The sequence below is a fragment of the Meleagris gallopavo genome, chromosome 10 (genome assembly GCF_905368555.1).
Source record: "Meleagris gallopavo chromosome 10, MGAL_WU_HG_1.1, whole genome shotgun sequence".
Classification (NCBI taxonomy): Eukaryota; Metazoa; Chordata; class Aves; order Galliformes; family Phasianidae; genus Meleagris; species Meleagris gallopavo.
This window is the reverse complement of record NC_139413.1, coordinates 28,811,152-28,831,172: the sequence shown is the minus strand read 5'-3', so window position 1 is coordinate 28,831,172 and position 20,021 is coordinate 28,811,152. Positions and strand designations below refer to the sequence as shown.

Sequence of the window (20,021 nt, the reverse complement as noted above, 5' to 3'; positions counted from 1 at the left end):
CTGTGCAGGAAGGAGCACTCATACAGAGCAGCCGAGTGCACCCCAGCCGAGTGCTGCTGGTGTTGTTAAGCAGAAAACACTTTTAGAGGCAACTCCGAGGCACTGCCCGTACAATGGGATGCTATTTGCTGCCACTGGGTCTGCTTTGCTGCTGCAGGACGGGGCCCTGAGGTGGGATCCCAACCCCAGCACTGCTGAGCTCCCGTACAGCTCCTGCCCTGCACAGCTCCTGGCTGCCAGACCCCCAACGTTTCCTGAGCATCTCTTTGCGTCTTTGCCCATCCATGGCACAGCAGGCTCCCTCTGCAGGCTGTGTTCACATCTGCGTATTTCCTAAGGACTGAATGTTGACATTTTGAGGAAAAAAATACTAACCTTGCTAGGATTTAGATTTAGAAGTCCTTTCCAACTCTCAGGATTCTATGATTCTGTGACTAAAATGCTATTGGTATTTCTTGTTGTTAATCTCCTGTATGAACACGACAAAGACCTGGGGACAGCAGAGGGACCTGGGTGGTTCCGAGACTGCTCTGTAAGATCTGCAAAGCTGAAGGAGATACGGGGGGGTCTGATCACAACCAAACTGGGAAAAGAGTGCCTGTAATCACAGAATTATAGAATATCCCGAGTTGGAAGGGATCCATAAGGTTCACTGAGCCCAATTCAGTCCACCTGAGCTGTCTGTTCAGAAGTTACTCCACCAGGCAGATGTTGAGATGTTCCTCAGAGCAGCCCATGGAGAATCCAGAGCAGCCGCTCAGCAGCTCATGGATGGAGGCTCTGCAGAAGCTCTCAGCACGTCTCTGCGCCATTCCCAGGTCTGCAGCTCAGCTGCACCAATCTCACCTTCTGCTGATCTCCTAGCTGAACCCCGACCCACTCCCCTCCTCTGTGTTACTCAGCTCAAAGCCAATCTCTTTTTAAAGCAGAGGAATTTTGGCAACGCTGTTTTTTGTAAAGGTTTTCCTTGAATCCAAAGCACCTATAGCTCAGTTCTAAACCAATTTCACAGGAGATGCATCAATCAGTGCCCCCCTACTCTGCCATGGGGCAGCTCTCCCACTGCAGGGCGCTCCAGGGGGAGGTTTAGCTCTACTCTTTCAGCACCCACAGCTCTGCCTACACCCAGCCATGAGGGCTCTCCAAGCCAAGTTCTTCTTCCTCTTCAGGGGCTTCAGGCAGGATTCCAGGGCTTCTGGTAATTGGCATAGAAGTGTTCACAGCAGGGCTGCTGGTTTCAGAGAGGCAGCCTACACCAAGGTGGGGCCTGCTGTGATCCTGAGTGTTCCTCACTGCTGGGGGCTGGGCTCTGCGAAGGAGCATCTCAGCGGTGCCCCCCGGCACTGTCCCTGCACTGATCCTTCTGCTGCCCAGGCCCTGGGACTGAGGGGTTGGGGGGAGCCCTGTGTGGGGGCACTGGGGGCGGGCGGTGACGTGGTGACACACTGACGTGTGATGTGGTGACATCTGAAAGGGCTGCGCGGGTTGAATTCAGCTCCAGATGTATGAGCCGGTATTTAATGCACTTATCCCTGCAGCTTTGCAATTCAGGTCAAGTCAGTAATTGCACAAGAGCTGAGGATAATGGTAGCTTTCGGTCTTAATTTAATGAAGATTGTTTTGTAATTTTTAAGTACTGACAAGTGCTATCCAGATGCAGCCCTCAGAGCGTGTATTTGAGACTGCTGGAGACAAGCTGGTGTCCAGCACACCGAGATGGGGGTTTGTGTGCAGTCCCAACGGAGCATCAGGAAGAGCTGTGTGCATGCAGATGAATGGCTCTGGGCTTTAATTACTGGGAAATGTGGCTTGAGAGCTGGGGAAGGGGGAGGCGTCACAACATAGAATGAAAAACCTTGAGCAATCGGGGTGAGAGTGTGCTTCTCCATACTTACAAATTACAGAAGATCGACCCCATTAATAATGATTAGAAAAATACTAAAGTAGTAAAATACTTTCATCCATGTGACAGCTAGCATTAAAATCTAGTTCTTGTGCTTCCTGAGTAGAGAACTCCTGATTACAATCATTAGTTAAAAAATGAGTAGGTTTTATCCAATCTTCTAAGTATAAAAATAGGAGAAATATCTTCTGAGTGCAGCTATAAATTAATCAGTCCTTCTCCAAGCAACGCAAAGGCAAAAAGAGCAAAGAGCTCCTTTGCTTAAGGATTGTGGCATTTTCCTTAGTTGTGCTACAGCACTCGTATTAACTTACAGGAATAGTCAGTGCTGTGCACGGATTGATGAATGGCACTGCAGAGTGCTGAGCACAGAGGAGGGGGCAGGAGGGTGCTGGGCAGTGGGGCACAGCCGTGGGGCAGCTGCATGTGAGAGCAAGCTCTGCTCAAACTCATCACAGCATTCTCAGGTTCGCTGAGCACTCTTCGAACTCTTTGAAAGGGTTGATAACAGCAGGACAAGGGAAATGGTTTTAAGTTGAGGGATGGAAGATGTAGGTTGGATGTCAGGGGGAAGTTCTTTCCTATGAGAGTGGTGAGGTGCTGGAACAGCTGCCCAGAGAGGCTGTGGATCCCCGTCCATCCCTGGAAGTGTTCAAGGCCAGGTTGGATGGGGCCCTGGGCAGCCTGGGCTGGTGATAAATGTGGAGGTTGGTGGCCCTGCATGTGGCAGGGGGGGTTGGATCTTCATGATCCTTGAGGTCCCTTCCAACTTGGGCCATTCTGTGATCATGAGCACCTGCACTTCTCTGAAAGGCTCACAAGACTCAAGGGCAAATATTCCACAGTGCAAACCCAAATTGTCAGCTCAGCTTGGTGGTTCTGGTTGGCTGTAGGCTGTGCATGCAGGGCAGCAGCTCTGCAGCAATGCCTGCTCTGTGTGTGGGGATGTGCAGCCCTGCTGCCTACCAGCTGTGTGTGCATTTGAGGAAGAAGTGAGTGGTGCACAGAAAGAGGTGCAGTTGGTTGCATTAGAAACCATTTCTGAGGTGAATCACTGGACTGCTTCTTCCATGGAGTCAATACACGCTTCATCCTTCACACACGGCGCGTGTTCCAGGCTATGTAATGTAAAGGATATCCTCTGCAAATGGTTTCAGCCACATTCTGCATCATGTTCAAATCACTTCTTGCACAGCGAGGGAATTCAAGTGGGTTGTGACATAGAGAAGGTGTTGCTTTGGGCACTGAAGGATTGTACAAGGAAGAACCTGTTCCCAAATAACACAGTTTGAATCCCATCTCTGGTTGGACCCGGGGTGCTTGCACACCTGACCTGCTCAATGCATTTGTAGAGATTCCTTTGAGGGATTTTTTCTTCAAATGTGAAAATGTTCCTCAACAGCTGAAAATGAGCTCTGTCTGTTCCTTGGCTTTCATGTTTCACACAGCAATTGTGTACAGTGTTCTTTTTGTTAATCAGTACTACACAGAGGAAAGTTTTAGAAGGCTGTTGGACCAGATTGGAATCCCACTGTCGTCTTCATCAGCACCACAACCATCAGGGCCTGCAGCCCTTCAAGGCAGGGCACACAGCTCCCACAGCTGGGGGGGCTGCCCTCTGAGGGGGGGGATGTCACACATTCAGGCACATTTGTGGCTGTACGTACATGCACAGTGAGGGAGCAATGTGGAGCCATCCCTCCAGGAGCACTGACGTAGAAGTGATGCTCCCAGCAGCTGCAGAAACACGCTGCAGAGGTTCCAGGGAGCACCCGAGCTCCTCAGCTTCCCCCGGCCTGCTGCTCACTGCGATCCGTTTGGCACAGAGCTGCTCCTGGCACTATGAGCACATCCGGATCCCTCAGATCCCTGCTGGGATTCACAGCCTTCCGCGGAGCCCTCCGCCCTCAGAAGGACACTTCCCTCTGCCACCCCCACTCGTGCGTCCTGCACATCGCACACGGCTTCCATCTGAGCTGCCTGTCTATTCAGATTCCACGATGAGACCCTTAATTAAATGACTGAATCGTTATTTTTGTGATCATTTGTGAAGAATTTCAGCCCGACGCTTCTGGTTTCTTATTTCTAATGCGAATGTCACTTTTTCCATTAAACAATGCCGCCAAATGCGTAAGCTCCTAAATCACCATTTTGTCCTACCTAACAGTTTCCATAGTTGCACTATTTAAATGCTTTATCAAAGAGATTTACCGCATTATCTCCTTCTGTTGGATTTCCTTCATGTGAAAAACCTCTTTATCAAATAAAAATGTCCCATTAGTCTATTGCACTTTGAATTATGTTCCTTAAACTTTTAAAGTCATTTTAAAGCCTTAAGTTCTATTGTGCTGCTAGTGGTTAGCCTAAAATTTGCCTGATTCGCTTTCCTCATTTCCTTAAATACAGATAATACAGTTATTATTTTCCAGCCACAAAGTGGTTTCTCTTTCTCTTTTTTTCCTCCACCAAACCCCCCACGCTGCTGGATTTGCGGCTTTTTGCTCTCAGACCATTCCAGCTCTCTCTGCTGCCGTCTCCCTTTTCTGCTCTGCCTTCTCTGTATGTTTGATGTCGCCTGGATGGAAAATGGGGAGCAGATCTCATCTAGGTTTTGAGCCGCCCCTCCCAGCCTTGTGTTCCCTACCTGAGCTGTCACTGTTCTCTTCTGCTCACGTCTCATCTCCTCTCTCCTGTCCTCTTCTTAAGAGCAACATTTCCGTGGCCAGGAGCTGTGCTTGTGTGTGTTTTTCTTCCTGTGTGAAGCATCTTTGTACATCATACAGCCATGCTGTGCTGGCGTTCACTAGTTTTCTTCTCACTGTTGTGTTTTCTCTCTCACCTGCTGCTCCTTCAGGATTTCAGTTGCTGCTCACAGAAGTCATCCTTCTGGCTGAAGGTCAGGAATGCATCTCTAGTTTAGAAGACTTTCACTGATCTCTTGTTGCTGCCACATGGAACATAGGTTGTATGCCAGCATCTCAGGCTGGATGTTAGGGGAAATTTCTTTTCCCTAAGAGAACTCGGCACCAACACAGGCTTTCCAGGGGGGGGGTCACCATCCCTGGGGTGTTCCAGAACCATGGGGATGTGTTGTGGAGGGATGTGGGCAGTGGGTGTGGGGGGGTGGGCTGGGGTGGAGTCGGGGTTTTGAGAGGGCTTCTCCAACCTCAGTAATTCTGTGATTCTCTGATAGTGGCACTGTCCAAGCAGTGGCTAAGCAACAGCCACAACGTGCATGGGGCTGAGGAATAGCCATCGGTGCCCTTCTTGTCCCTTGCTCTCCCACCTGTCCCTGGGATCCCTAATTTCAAACAGAAGAGCCCGAAGCTGTTGGGCTCCATGTCACTGCACTGCCACAGCTCGCAGCAGGGCACCTCAGCCCCACGCCCAGGGGATGCTGTGAGCTTTCCTTCCTGCATCCTTGGGCTCAGTGGTTGTGCTCAGGTCAAGTGCTGATACCTCCTGCCACAATTCTTCAGTGACTCCTTCCTGCACAAAGCCAAAGGAGCTGCCTGAGCGCGGCGCTGCCCTCGGGACTGGTCAGTGACATTCAGGGGCATCCCTGAAAGAGCATTTCTGCTCACCCAGGTGTGCAGGTGAGCGATGTGAGACGGTAGATGGTATGATCTATTTGGAGAAAATTACAAACATTTTCTAATGCGGAGCACAAAATACTGACAACAGCAGTGCCTAATTGCCTTGGTGGAAGGTTATGCTGCCATTACACCCAGCTGTTGGGTTGGTGGGTTTTCTTGGTTGCATACCTACAGAAAAGATTTTCAATTAATACTGACCTTTAAAACTCCAACTGGTTTTTGATTCTGGAGATGGTAGAGCAGACTGCAGATGAGGTTTCCCAGCACACCTCATTCTCTGTGTTTTCCAGCTGATTGCTTTTGGGCAGCTGGCAGTACCTGCACCAGTGCATGCCGCCTGCAGCTCCAGTGCTGTGTTCGGAACCCGGTGTATTGGGCAGGAGTGCTGCCTCACTCCTCAGGCAGGTGTATTTTCAGTGTCTGGCTGCACTTTGTACTCGCTGGGAAAAAAAAGTCCTTATGGAGGAATATTCACGAACTGTAATTTAGAAAGAGAGGAATCTATCTGGGGTGCGTGTGGTTGTAGGGTGCTGGTATCACCACCCCTGATCAGAGAGACTCCGCCTTGGTAGTAACTGTTCTTAGCAGTGGTTATTGCACAAAACCCCAGGTAAGGCACTGTAAACAAATCACACCTACTTGTGTCAGTACCGAGCCACTAATGTTCTAAATATATTTTGTGGAGCTGTGCTCTGTTTTCATGTGCTCTTGGTTTTACAACGGTTTGCGAATTAACAAATGCTCCATATGTCTTGAGGTTCGCTAAGACGTCGCAGCTGTTTTCAATCTAAAAATCAATGGCAGGTTAATTGTATTCAGGAAGTCTGAGTTTTCACACCTACGGCTTCCCTTTCCCCCCCCAGGTGTTACTTGGAAGATGGAGCTTCCAAAGGCGCGTGGCTGAACCGCTCGAGCATTATTTTTGCTGGCAGTGACAAGTGGTCGGTGGACCCTCGAGTTTCCATCGCAACAGCAAACAGGAGAGAGTACAGCCTGCAGATCCAGGACGTGGACGTGACAGATGACGGTCCCTACACCTGTTCTGTGCAAACCCAGCACACTCCCAGAACGATGCAGGTGCACCTAACTGTGCAAGGTACGCGTTTAAGCTAATTGCAAATTGTTGCTGGGGATGTACTGTAAAAACAGCACAGTTCAATAACAAACACCAAACTAAAGAAGTAAAGACAAAGGGAGGCTGATCTTGCTGTACCAATCCGTAGCTTTCATCTCATTCATCCCACAGCTTCCTCATGGAAGTACTGCCTGTCGTTAATTAGAAAAGTCCATTTATTTTCACGAGGCGGTTTTCTGTTTCGAGCTGGGCTGCCAGCTTTACGCATGGAGGTAATATTGATTGTGTTGTTCCAATCCTTCGTTCTGATTGTCTGCATGATAGTTAATGCCCTCGCACGAGGGGCTAAGAAAATAGTTGGAAATTAATTGCATTTATAAAACATATAAACAGGAGCTTAAAATTAATTAGGCTAACTGCAGGAATATAGAGAAATAATAACTCAATAGTTAAAATATGCATAATTATTAAGCGATTGCATTTATATCTTCAGAAATGCAAAGTATAACCTAAGGCTTTAATTTATTAGTCTTTGGTGTAATCATCATTAACATTTTCTTTTGCATTTTTATGAGTGATAAAGCAATGAATATAAAACAGAGGAATTGAAATGGCAATCTCTATTAATCCATATGGCACACATACAAATGATGGGTACCCAATGCTTCTCTGGCTAATTATTCTTAACTGCCGGACCTCTGGAGTTAAGGGTGCTGTGTGTGTGTCAGCTGGACTTTGTTGGCTCTGAGGGCGTTTGTTGCATGAAAAATCTCAGTGCCACCAGAACGCCATCGCTGTGTGGTCCCCACAGAGCTCCCCAGAGACTCCTGAGTGTGCAGAGCTGTGTGTGTGCTGCTCCTGGGGGCCGGGGGGCATTGGCACACAGCTGGGCTGGGGAGCCGAAGGGAAGAAGCAGTGACAGCATCAGTTATTGTTTTGGTTGTATGTATGCTGCATTTCTCCAGGATTATTTCTGTTTTCTGTGATCATTTGGGCTACTTTTTTTCTATCTTAGCTCCCATTTTGAGGTACATATTGCCAACAATATGAACAGTTACCAGCTGTGCAGGGAGGGTTTTGCTGTGCACACCTGGCAGGTGGGCCGTCATCACCTGCCCCACATGGGTGGGATCCCTCTGTGGGTCATCGCAGGCTGAGCACGGGGCTGCCCAGCTCTGCCCAGCTCTGAGCCCTTCCCCTCGTGCTGCTCTATGCCCATGCCTCACCGCCACGTGTCAGACTTGGAGGGCACAGGTGGAGGATTTATGCAGCCTGGGAGATGGAGACAGAGCTGCCTGAAAGTAACAGGCTGTAAAGGGAACATCAAACAGCTAATTGGCACTGCAGCTTGCTCGTGCTTTCTTGCAGCATGGGGTTCATGGGGATGACATCATAACATTTCATGGAGGTGGTTTTATGTTTCCTTTTAATACCGTTCATGAGTTTGTATTGAAAGATTAGAAGTGACTTCTGCTATTGGGGAAAAATAAATGAAGGGCAAAGCAGATCTTTAGCCAAAGTGGAATCATTCCATCAAAGGGCTGGGTTCCCATCTGTGCTGTGAATGAGTGATCGGCAGCAGCTCGGGAGCAGCACATGAAATAGAACGAGCGAAGGAAAATGTAAAGGCAACAGCACAGCCCTTTATCACTCCCCTACCCTACAGACTGCCTTCCATCGAATAACACTGAAAGAAGACCTTTTCCTGCTGAAAACAACAGAAGTGGAGGAGCCAGGGGTCGTAAATTGAATGGACAATATTTAGGTCTGATCATAAGCTCTCAAATAGGTTAAACTGCAGACTATAAAATTGATTGCTGTGAAACCCCCACTTCAAAATCTGTGTCCATCCAACTCAGTCTCTCTCTTTTTGTTTTGTTAGATCTTCACACGCACAGATGCAGTAGGTTTCTTTTTGAATATCCTCTGCTCTGCTCCTTGGGCTGGCAATTTCCAATCCTATTTATCCAAGTGTTTCAGAGAATGCATACATTTTAGTGGGCAATCTAAAGTGCCCCGATTTCCATTAGTAAAACACAGAAAGGCAAAGAGGTCCAAGCTGCAAAATGGCCATAACCTGGCTAAGTGTGGGCATGGCTCCTGTTTTGTCGTTGACCCCAGTGTTCAACAAGTTCACCATGCCTCCATTACTTCCCTTCTGATTTGATCTACTTTCTGGCTCATGACAGGAGCATCCCCAGGCACAGTTTTGGTTGTGTTACCCCAAATGCTGTGCACTCACAGGTTAAACCACAGATCTTGTGCACACAATACTGTGTCCTGGGACGTGCTCAATGGCTGTGGGCTGCAGGGAAGCAGCTGCTGCCCCATGCCTGCCCAGTGGGACGAGTGAGCAGTCCTCCAGCAGAGCCTGATGGGGAATTTCACCTCTCCAGCCCCTGCTCACGGCCCTAAGGAAATAATAAGTCAAGCTGTGGTCACTGCTACTGAGTGCGTGGGTGAAGTATTTTGTACCAAGAAAACAAACTGAGATAATTGATAAAAAAAGAAAAACTCTAGCATGTCTTTAGCCCCCATTTACATTGGAGAAAGGAAACCCAGATGAAAGGGAGGAAGATAATCCGGTTTCCTTTATTTCAGTGACCTTGTTAAATAGAAGTGAGAATTAGGAAGTAATTAATTAAAAGTCTAGAAGGTAGGAGTTTGTAATCAGCAAAATCTACATCAGAATCAGGTGCTTGATCTGCAGAGCCGTGAGCTGTGGATCACAGAATTACAGAATGGCCAGGGTTGGAAGGGACCTGAGGGATCATGGATCTTCCACCCCCCTGCCACATGCAGGGATGATGTCACTCTCAGCATTTTGATGGACTGAAGTCAAAAAGTGAAATATCTCTCACCCTTATGTATTAATTATTCAGTTACTCTGCCCGTGCACAGAGCTGACCGCTGGGGGAGGCAATGCGTGGGTCACAGTGCGGCCACCAGGGAGGGCTCAGGTGGGTGGGAGATGCAAGGTGAGCCCCAGCCAGGCGCTGCTCCTGGCACATCGTGCCTTCTGTGGGTATTGCCCACCATGCCCACTGCACACACCGGGCGTGCAGATATCTCAGCTGTCTCCCTAAGTGCAATTTACAGATTTGGTTGGAAACCACAACCTATATTTTAAATTTAAGAGTGTGTAATATTTCCAAAGTAATACTCAAGGCCTTTTTTCTGCTTAATAAACCTCTTTAATGTCCCCTAAATATTAATGTATTGATTTAGTCTTCGCAATGTTTGCAAAGTCTAATTTGTTTCTTCAGTCAGGCCAAGAGGGACTTGCGTTTGGAGTTAACGAGATAAATCTTACCCAAATTTATTTAAAGTGGGACAAAATAAATATGCAAAAGACTTCTAAACTCACATAGCAACCACTCTCCAGCTAAAACTGACAGCACGTTACTCTTTGAAATTTCCAGCACTCGAGCAGGATGTCAGCTCTTGGTATAAGATTAACTCACGACTGCCAACCGCTGTTCATGGCTCATCCCTGCCCAGCACACAGAGCGGAGGGGCTGGGAGAGTGGGATGGGAGATCTGACCCCACGTGGAGCCGAGGTCCCACGTCCCCTTGTTGGGCTGATGGCACCAAGCAGTGCAGGCCGCTCCCTCCAGGGCTTGTCCTTCTCATCCATTCGTTGGATTGCTTCCACACTGATAGCTGCAGGGGCTTGTTCTCTGTAAGATGTCTGTGTATGGCTTTCTGCCCTCTTTAAAAGCCTTAAATCATGGGAAGTGTTTGCACTAGCAGGTGATCTCATTTACTGGGATGTAAGTCTGGAATATTTCATCTGAAATAGAACGGGGCTCTGCTGGTCTGCAACTCGTAATTCCACATGCTGGAGCTGCTTTATGGTCACGGCTGCAGCTGAATTTCCATTATGAGCCTGAAATTTCCATCTTCTGAAATCTGCAAGCAAAGGGTAATCAACACAAAGTAATCATTTGCTCTCTGGTCCAAAGTATATTAGTTCTGATACATTTGAATTAAGCTGAATGAGCTTTTTTGTGACCTGTGAGAGTCCGATGGAAGAGCCCGAGGTGACTTTCAGCAGGTGCTTGCAGTGTGCAGCCGTGCCAGAAGCAGGATGGAAAGAGGGAAAGTAAGGAGGGAATGGGGGAAGGATGAGGAAAGAATGAAGCCTCTCTTAGTGCTGCCCAAAGCTTCGGCCCGGTGAGCTCCCACCCCACGAACACAAGATAACAACTGCAGCCAGCTGGCAGAGCCGTGTGGCACTCCAGTTGTCAAAAGAGCGATGAACCCTTTTGAAAGAAAGATTAAAAAGAGGGGTTTGGGAAAGAAGGCAAATTCAGAACAAGAATGTATAAAGGGTGCCGGTGGCTGTGGCAGCTCTGCTCGGTGGGTTCCTCTGGGGCTTAGCAGCATTACAGCAAATAGCGGGCAGATCCCTGGTTTTGCATAAGGACGTCTGAAGTGGACGATGAGAATAAAAACTGCCTGGAAAGCCTTTTGGGACTGAATCGCAGAGTACCCCAGTTTGGATGGGACCCACAAGGGCCGTCCAGTTCAACCTCTGACCCCATGCAGCAGCACCCACACCCCAAACCTGGCTGAAAACACTTCCAAGGGTTTGGTTCCCTCTAAGTATGTGTGTCTGATGGCCATTCCTATGGCTCTGCCATCCCTTGTCCATATGCAGCCCTGTCATTTCAACTAAAGGCAGTGGCTGCCCTGGCACAACTGAGCTGCTAATTATTTTGTTATTCATGACCATCACTGCAGCACCGCAAGCAGATTTGGTAGTCTGTACCCTGAGTAAACAGTGTAATATTTTATTGAGCTCTCTGCTGCCTGTCACCGTGATCACTGTGATTACTGTGATTTACCTGATTCTTTTTTCATTGCATTTCCCATTGTTTCTGCTTCTGTAATTTCAGACTGTCACTTGACAGGAGAAAATAAGGCGTCCCGAGCTTTAAACTTAAATTTTTCCTCGGAGCATTGTTAACAAAGACAGAAAGTTGAACAGATGTGGAAATTATCCCACCTGATGGAGATTACAACTAGAATTATTTGGTTTTGTCTTGCAAAAAGGGTTTCACCTGAATACTTAGTGAAGTGCAGAAGTGGAGCTGCAAAAGCACTTGTTTCCCTTAGGTGAGTCCAGACAGTTTAGAAAATCCTTATCTTCTGCTCTGCTGAGATTGAGATGGGGTCTTCTGCCCAGTGAAGCCCGATCTGCTTTAGCGAAGCTGACACCCTCGTGGCATTGCCAGAGTATTTCTTAAAGCTGCCTAAGTGATCCATAGCAAAAATGTGCTTCCTCCATTAACAGGAGCCCATCACCAGGAAAGGGTGGAAAGATCTCATGAGGAAAAGCAGATAAAGAGTGGAATATATGGAGTGTAAGAACTTCAGCCGCTGTGGATTCTGCCAGAGCCACCGAGTGCTCGGTCTGGGAGGAGAAATCTCTGCCTCAGAAGCAGCCATGGGCTGCACTGGAAAACCTGCAGCTGCTGCCCGGAATTTGTAGGGCCTCAATCTGTACACAGTCCCAAAGTGTAAAATAAGGATGGGAAACTGTTCCCGTTAATTACATAGGCCATATCTCCAGGTATTTAGGTTGTAGTTGCAAAAGCTCGGTCCTGAAAAAGTACATGCATTCACCGTCCTGGTCTTGGTACGTTCGTATCAGGCTGCTTGGTCTATTCCAAGTCATAACAAAGCTTATTAGGATTAAGAAAATTGCCATCCCTCCTGAGCAGTGCACAGAGGACTGCCCTTGGCTGCGTGTGTGTTGGTGCATCTCCCAGTGAGCCATGGCAGGGGCTCCCTGCATTGTGTGATTCAGTTAAACTGAAAATAGGAGTTGGGAATGAGCTCTTCAGTTCCCACCTCCAGTTGGTGCAGGTGTGATTCTTCCCTTTGAGCTTCCTTGGTGAGCATCTCTGCGTGCTTTTGTGAGCTCAGAACTCAAGGGGAAGGAATATTTTGTGCTGGGAGTTTGTTGGATTCGTGGCAGTGAGAGAATTACTGGGAATGAACAAGCATGGGGAGGGATTTGTAAAAGCACATCCTTCTGATACGGTGCTTTCCTTTTTGTATCCTCTGCAGCTTAGTTTGGGTTTTGTAGCTTAAGCGAGGGAAAGAGGATGATGACGATAGCTGATGTTCTCAAGCAGCAAAATCCACCACTTGGAAGGAGCAAAATCAAATGCATGTCTTTAAAAAGAGCTCGTGGTGCGGGTTTAGGAAACATTCTGGGTAGGGCTGAAAACAGCTGAAAGAAGAATCGCAGGATCCTGCTGTAATACGGAATAGTAAATGTGAAAGAAAGCTCTCAGGGACAGAGCTTGAACGTTTCCTGCTTGGAAAATCTTTGTTTGAAAAAGTTTGTCTTTCATTGTATGGCTTTCATGAGGATGTAAAGAAAACTTGGCAGCTTTCATGTGTGAGGGAGCTGTGGGCCAGCAGGAGCAGAGGTGACGTGACCTGAGATGCAGCACATCTCAGCCTTCGGGCAACAAAGGAGCCCTCAGGTGCAGAATCACGGCCAGAAGGCCCCGTTCCTAACGACCCACTGTAATCAAGTCACTGCATGGCTCATCTGGAAAGTGCCTGCATGTGGTGTATGAAGCCATAATTATACTATCATTAACGAGATGCAAAAAATGGTTCAGCAGTTACTGAAAGCACGGTCTACTTTGGAATCTCTTAACAAAAAGTTTTGTGTGTTTGTTAGCACTTCGATTGGTCCCATTCAGCACGCACTCATGAGCTGAACCCACCCCACGATGGCCGGGCAGCTGCTGCTCCTCTCCAGGCAGATTCAGCAGCATCACCCAGCTGGGGCCAGCAGCCCACGCTGTCTGTCTGTCTGTCCTGCTAAGCACCCCATGTCTGTGCACTGCGGGGGGGTCTGAGGGCAGGGCAGAGGGGGATGTTGCCCTCCCCCAGCCCCACTGGCTGCTTTGCTGATGTGGTTATGCCAAAGGCCAGCATGTCCAGGTGCAAGGCAGCAATCCTGTCCCAAAAAAGGGCAGGGAGAATTGCAGGAGAATGGCTCAACGAGCCCCAAATATTGCCGTAATCCAACGCAGCTGCCTGCCCACAAGTATAAGCTGAATTAGAACACAGTTTGCAGCAAACAGTAAATTGAATCCCTCCTTGAGGCAATTAGCAAAATCAGAGCCTCCTCTGAAGCAAACAGGCATGAAAATACCGTTCTTGCAGTAATTTCTCAAATGCTTGATTTTTCAACTTCCTGGAGCATCGCACAGTGCACCTGGAGGGCAGCAGAGCCCCCTGTCCACACAGCAGTGAGTTTCATAGCATCACCACGGATGGAAAAGACCTCCAAGGTCATTCAGTCCACTCGCCAGCAGTACTTCCCCCTACACAGTGTCCCACCATCCCTCTCACCAGTTTGGTGGAGTTTGGTGAGTGGCTTTTTATTCACCCAGATAGATAAGGGTGTTCTCAGCAAAAGGAGCGATGGAGGAGCCACTGAAATAAGCCCCACTTTGGGGTGAGGTACCAGGTGGACTTCCATCTCACATCTGCTGGGCACACCGTGGGGATGGGGAAGGTGCCAATAGGAGCAAAGGGGAAGAGTGGGGAGGTAACCACGGCCCCATCTGGAGCTGAAGAAGTGTGTGTGTTGCTCTCCTCCTGTGATGTTTAATTCCATTCAATACATCCAACAATGGTTACAAAGCCAACATTCATACTGTGCCCTGCAGTTGTGGTTCACATCTCCATCCTTCAGCACTTGAGTAAAACTGTTTAATTTTTAAAGGGTGTTATGTTCGCATTGAGGCTTCCATCAGATAATGCCTGAGGATTGTATCTCCCTTTATCCTGCGTGACTAAGTGGTGTGTTCCCTTCAAAGAACAAGTCGTATGGCACTAACTGCTCATTTATAGGAACAAATCCTTCATGGAAATGTTCTGAAGAGTTTCCTTAAAGAAACCGTGTAATGGAAACTGTATGACTGAAATTACTGGGGCTGTACTTCTTGTACATTATAATTTATGATTAAGTAACAGTGATAATGAACGGTACAAGATGTATTACAGCACCATATAAGAAGGTGAAATGAAAACTGCATAACTTTGATTCTTAACACAGTCCCATAGTGTGACTCTGGCTCCTGTCCTGCTCCTCATGGAATCATAGAATCAGCCCTTCCAGGGCCTTTACTCCAACTGTTCAGACCAAGGCTTCGGGGGTTTGCAAACAGAATAGCCTCACCCCACGAGGAAATGCTGACCCCTGTGCTTCAGGAGATGCACGTCTGAAATCTGTTCACTTCCTGCCCATTTTTGGCATGCACGTGATGTTTTGAACAGTTATGTCTTTGATTTAAGGTGTTCACTGAGAAGAAAAAATGAAAAAACAAAACCTCAGAGGAGAGAAGTGGACTTGAATTTGAGTTTGGAGTGGATTATAGAGCACTTTAGGAATTGGTGCATTGATAATCCTGTGATTTTTCAGACCTGCCTCGGGCCAGCACTGCCGAAGACATTACAGAGAGACAAAACAAATAGTTAAATGCTGGCTTATCTCTAATGCTTTGCTGTGCTAAGGGCTGGACACAGAAGGGTAGCAGAGTTATTGCGTTGTCTCTAGCAGATCACTGGTTTATGGTCTTTGGGATTCAGAAATGTTCTTATTTTACTTAGGCTGAAATTTTAATGACCTCCACTTTGCATTTTAAATATAATATTAATTCCCTTTCTGTCATCTGATATGGAAAATGGGAAAAATTCCTTAAAAGTTGGCAGATCTCCTTTGTTATGTAAAATAGACCGGGGGGTGGGGGGGTCCTGAAAAAAAAGGGGAAAGAAAAAGATAATTAATGCAATAGTTCCATGATACAATAAAGGAGTTGTTTTTCTTTGTGGCCATGAGTTCAGCATGTGAAAGCATTTTGGCCATAGGTATTCCAAAATCTACGTGTGATAGCAGCCATAGCTTGGGCTGCTGCCTCTCCACTCGTGCACGCTGTTCTTTGTAGGGCTGCAGGTTGCAATCACTGATGGCTGTATTGCTTAGACAGAAATGTTTTTTTGTCACTGGGACTGAGAAAGCAGAAACAATTTTGAAATATTACATTTCTGTATCTGATAGACTGCAGGAAATATTGGTGAAACAAATACAGGTGTCTGATGGCCTGAATTAGAGAGATGGACAGTCAGAACTACGTGGGGCATCACACGAGGATGGTGAAGCCAGAACGGTTCACCCACAGGTGTGCAGACCTTTTTGCCAGGGGTAATGCAGCTCTACAGCAGCTGATAAAATCCAGAGCCAATTCAAATCAGTGTTAAAACTTAAATACCATCATCTCAGCAGGATCATGTTTGTCATTTACTTATGATAAGGTATGACCCTGTGCATCTTTTAGGGATGGTGTCCCCTGAATTACATAGAACCACAGAACCACAGAATGGCCTGGGTTGCAAAGGCCCACAGTGCTCATCAGTTCCAACCCTCTGCTGTGTGCAGGTCACCAACCAGCAGCCCAGGCTGCCCAGAGCCACATCCAGCCTGGCCTTGAATGCCTGCAGGGATGGGGCATCCACAGCCTCCTTGGGCAACCTGTTCCAGTTCCTCATCACCCTCTGGATGAAAAACTTCCTCTTAATATCCAGCCTAAACCTCCCCTGTCTCAGTTTAAAACCATTCCCCCTTGTCCTGTCACTATCCACCCTCGTAAACAGTTGTACCCCCTCTTGTTTATACGTGTGAGAACTGACAATGGGAATCACTCCTTAGAAATCAGTGTCTCATGCCTTCAGCTTTCCAGCTGTCCTTTCAAAACAACTTGCTTTGAGCTACCGATGGGGATGGGGGGTCACATCTCTGGAGGTGTTCAGAGCCCTGGAGATGTGGAATTGGGAGATGAAGGGGGGGGAACCGGGGGTGGCTGGGAATTTCAGGGGTCTTTTCCAATCTGTATGATTGTGTGGTTCTGGAATAACCAGAGAGATAGCTGTCTTCTTCCTCACAGCAATGTATGGGGATGGTGATGAGCTGACACAGAATACAATGGAAAAACAGGCAAAATGGTGATGTTTTGTCCCTATAATAGGTCGGTTTGCAGTTCCTACCCTCCCCTCTTCTTCCATGGCCCAGAATGTTGGGAAACACCTGTGTGCATTGCTGGCATCCTTGGGATCTTGTGGGAACCATCACTGTGCATAGCGTGTTTCTGACATCTACGTCTTTTGCTTTAGCCACGATCTCATAGTCTTTTCTAAATGATTATAAAGCTTAAATCCCAAGTAAAAGAATCCCTAATTCGCAATTCTGTAAAGGTATCATCATGGTTGCTCTGTAGTTGTACAGCCACGAAGGCCTCAACTGGTGATGTGCTTCTGCTCCATGTGTCTTCAATCTATTTCCAGCACGGAGAAATTCATTAAGTGAGTCCCAAAACTAATATTTTACAGGATGTTCTTAATAACCTCCACTGCCCAGCAGTGGAATGAACAAAAACAGTGCAGAGCAAATCCTCCAGCTTTGCAGTGCAAATACGCAGCTCATCCTGGCAGAAACGCCCACTGATGGCAACGCGCTGCCATGGGGTTCCCGTATCACAAAGTGCCTTTTGGCAGCTGGAAGAATCTTGTTGAAGATCACCGTTAATTAAAACTGAAAGCGATGGTGGCAACCCCCAGCCTTGGAACACCCAAATGCGCAGCGCTCCATCACACGTGAGCATCACTGTGCCCATGGATGGGCAGTGTGTGGCTGGGAGCAGAGGGCTGTGCCTGCTTCGTGCCCCTTCTCTGCTCCTTTTGAAGGAAGCTGGGTGGCACAGATGTGGGCAGGTGGAGCTGCGTGCCCCTGCTCTGCACATGCCCAGCGTTTCCCTTGGAAATAGCACAAAGCTGGGCGCCTTCCAGGTGCTGTAGGACGGCGGGGGGCACTTTCTGGTGGTGCAGCACTAGTGTGTGATGGCTGCAGCCCCCCTTTGCTCCCAGGCATGCTCAGGGCTGGCCCACCCTGCCTCAGCTCCACGCAAGGAGTGCAGAACATGCACACGGCCATTCCTGAGGTGTTTGCACTGTTTGATGCCGATGTATTTGGATTGGAATGTTTGTGCTGTTCCACCCATTGCTCCTTTCTTCTTCAAATAGTGACCATTCCCCTAGAGCTGGCATGCAGCGTTGATGCTGGAGCAGTCTGTTTTTGAAGTAGGCTCACCCCTGCAAAATTTTCACCTTTGACTCTTTTCAGACTTAATCGCGTTTCTCCTTTTGGTGTTCCTATTTTCTGTAACGATACACCATTAAAACCACACTAGCATCCAGGTACGGATGTACTACATGTGTGAGCTCACTACACCGGAAAGGATCTTCAGGAATAACCTTGTGTCTAATCTACATTTGAGTTGGGTACAGTGGCACCAAACTCCAGCACTGCCTGCAGCACACGGCAGGTCCCGGCTGATGGCCTCACATCTGTGCACCGCGGTCACAGCACCAGGCAGAGCGTGGGGAGCGGGGCTGTGGTGCAAGGAGACCCTCCAAGAGTCAGAAAGGAAAGGAAATTAGGTGTCATTTGCCTGTGAAATCATTAAATGCATCATTTACTTACTGATGCATGGAAAGGATCCCTGATTTCTCAGAGTACTTTTGTATCAGTGTGTGCTAATTTAGCTTAAACAAAGCAGCTAAAATGGAATGCTGTTTGTGGCTCAGACCTTTTACTTGGCTTGCAATCAGTCACCAGCTGGGAAACTTTCAGTTTTAGCCATGGGTTATTGCTTTTTTTCTCTTTTTGCTGCTTTTCACACATCCTCTTGGAGCCTCCAGCAGCAGTACAAGGCCAGAGCAGCAGGGGAGGAATTCCCCAAATTATCCCTTTTCTCTCCACACTCTGATAGAACCTATTTTGCATGTGCAGGGCAGCACGAAGCCCCCACCTGCACCACCCCGGGCACAGGGACAGGGATCCTTCCAGGAACCACCCACTTACAGAAACGTGGTTTTCTCTTTTCCCATCACTTAGGTTTCCCATGCAGCTTCCAGCTGCTCTGCTCCTTGCATGCAACAGCACATGGAGCTGTTGGAACCCGGCACTGGGCTGCATGGAAACCCACCTGCTGGCCTCAGCCCCATGCTCAGCACGCAGACCTGCCACCAACAGGAGTCTCAGTGCCCCAGTGCCCCATGCCCTGCAGCATCCTTCTGCCAGGGGAGAGAGGTGGAGAGCTGCGAAAGAAAAAGAAAAGGTCGTGGGATTTTTGGTGCGGCCAGGTTTTTCTGATTTGAAGCTACATTTTTGCAAATCAATTAACAGAAATAGCTACTTTATTTTCTACATTTCTTCTGCTTTACAAAGCATCGAACCGCTGATAACAAATCCATCTCAAGGCAAGGAATATAGCTTTTCTATTTCTGTATTTTCTCAGTGATAAATTGAGTACAGTAATGAAAAAATGTAGGAGAGTGATGAAAGGGCTGCAGAGAGAACAAGCGCTGTCCTTTCCCTTCTCTCCACATTTACCAAGAGAACAATATGAGTCACCAAAAATAGGGAAAATCTATGGCATCAGAAATTGAAGAATGATTATCTGCAGAGAGCCTGCTTCTTCATTGATGGAAAAATGGTTGCATGACAAAATAACTGTGGGTAAGAGATGAAGATCCTTCGATTTACCTGGAAAAAAGAGAGCTGTCACGCTCGGTGCTCAGGGCGCTCTCAGCACTGGAACTGCCAAAGGCCGTCAGCGGGTCCCAAGGTGACGCTGGGGCTGCCCCCCACCCCACTGCCCATGGAGGTGGGGGCTGGGTGTTGGGTGCTGGGAGTGGGAGAGGCAAAGGTGTCCTTGATCACCTCACGGCCCCATTTGGGCCCAGTCTGGGTCTACGGGTGCAGCTGGTGAGAGTTTTTGGAGGTTTTTTACTCTCCAGCTTTGAAGAACATAGGTGGACTTTGAGCTTTAAAAGCTTTGAGAAGTGCTACGTTTGTGATGTTTTCCTCACACTTCTGCTTTGACCTCAGATGAAAATTCTCGATGAATCGAGACATAACCATTTTTCTCCCCCGCCCACCAAAATCAGTTCCATCAGAGCTGGTGCCCGTGCTGCATCCGCACCCACAGCAAAACGAGCTCAGTAAGAGGAGGTGGGGAGCTGTGTGCAGCTCCTCAATCAGCCACTGCTGGGATCTAATCACATCAGTGCCCACAGAAAGGATATTCTTCCTCTTCCCAGTTGGTGACTGATTGCTCCATAAGCAAAGGTCTGCGCCACGCCAGAACAGGCTCCTATCTGCTTCTTATATTATTTGGTGTGCAGGTTAAATACCCATTAATCATACTCTTAAAGTCATCTGTTGGGGGGCTCTGTAAGCTGCCAGACACGGGGCTCGGTGCGTGGCCCTGTTCTGTCCCCCTCCGTGGCAGGAAAAACAATTCCATGCCTTGGGCTGGGGGAGTATCTGCATTCCAGTTTTTGTCTGTGGCG

The 20,021-nt window shown here is 48.0% G+C and overlaps 1 protein-coding gene across 1 annotated transcript in view; it reads left to right on the top strand.

Annotated features, from left to right (window-relative positions):
- NEGR1 (neuronal growth regulator 1) overlaps positions 1-20,021 on the top strand; it is a 188,515-nt gene that overhangs the window by 73,819 nt on the left and 94,675 nt on the right. The window contains exon 2 of the mRNA XM_085231420.1: positions 6,363-6,595. Coding sequence (XP_085087546.1) covers positions 6,363-6,595 — 233 coding nt within the window. The remainder of the gene's footprint in view (positions 1-6,362; positions 6,596-20,021) is intronic.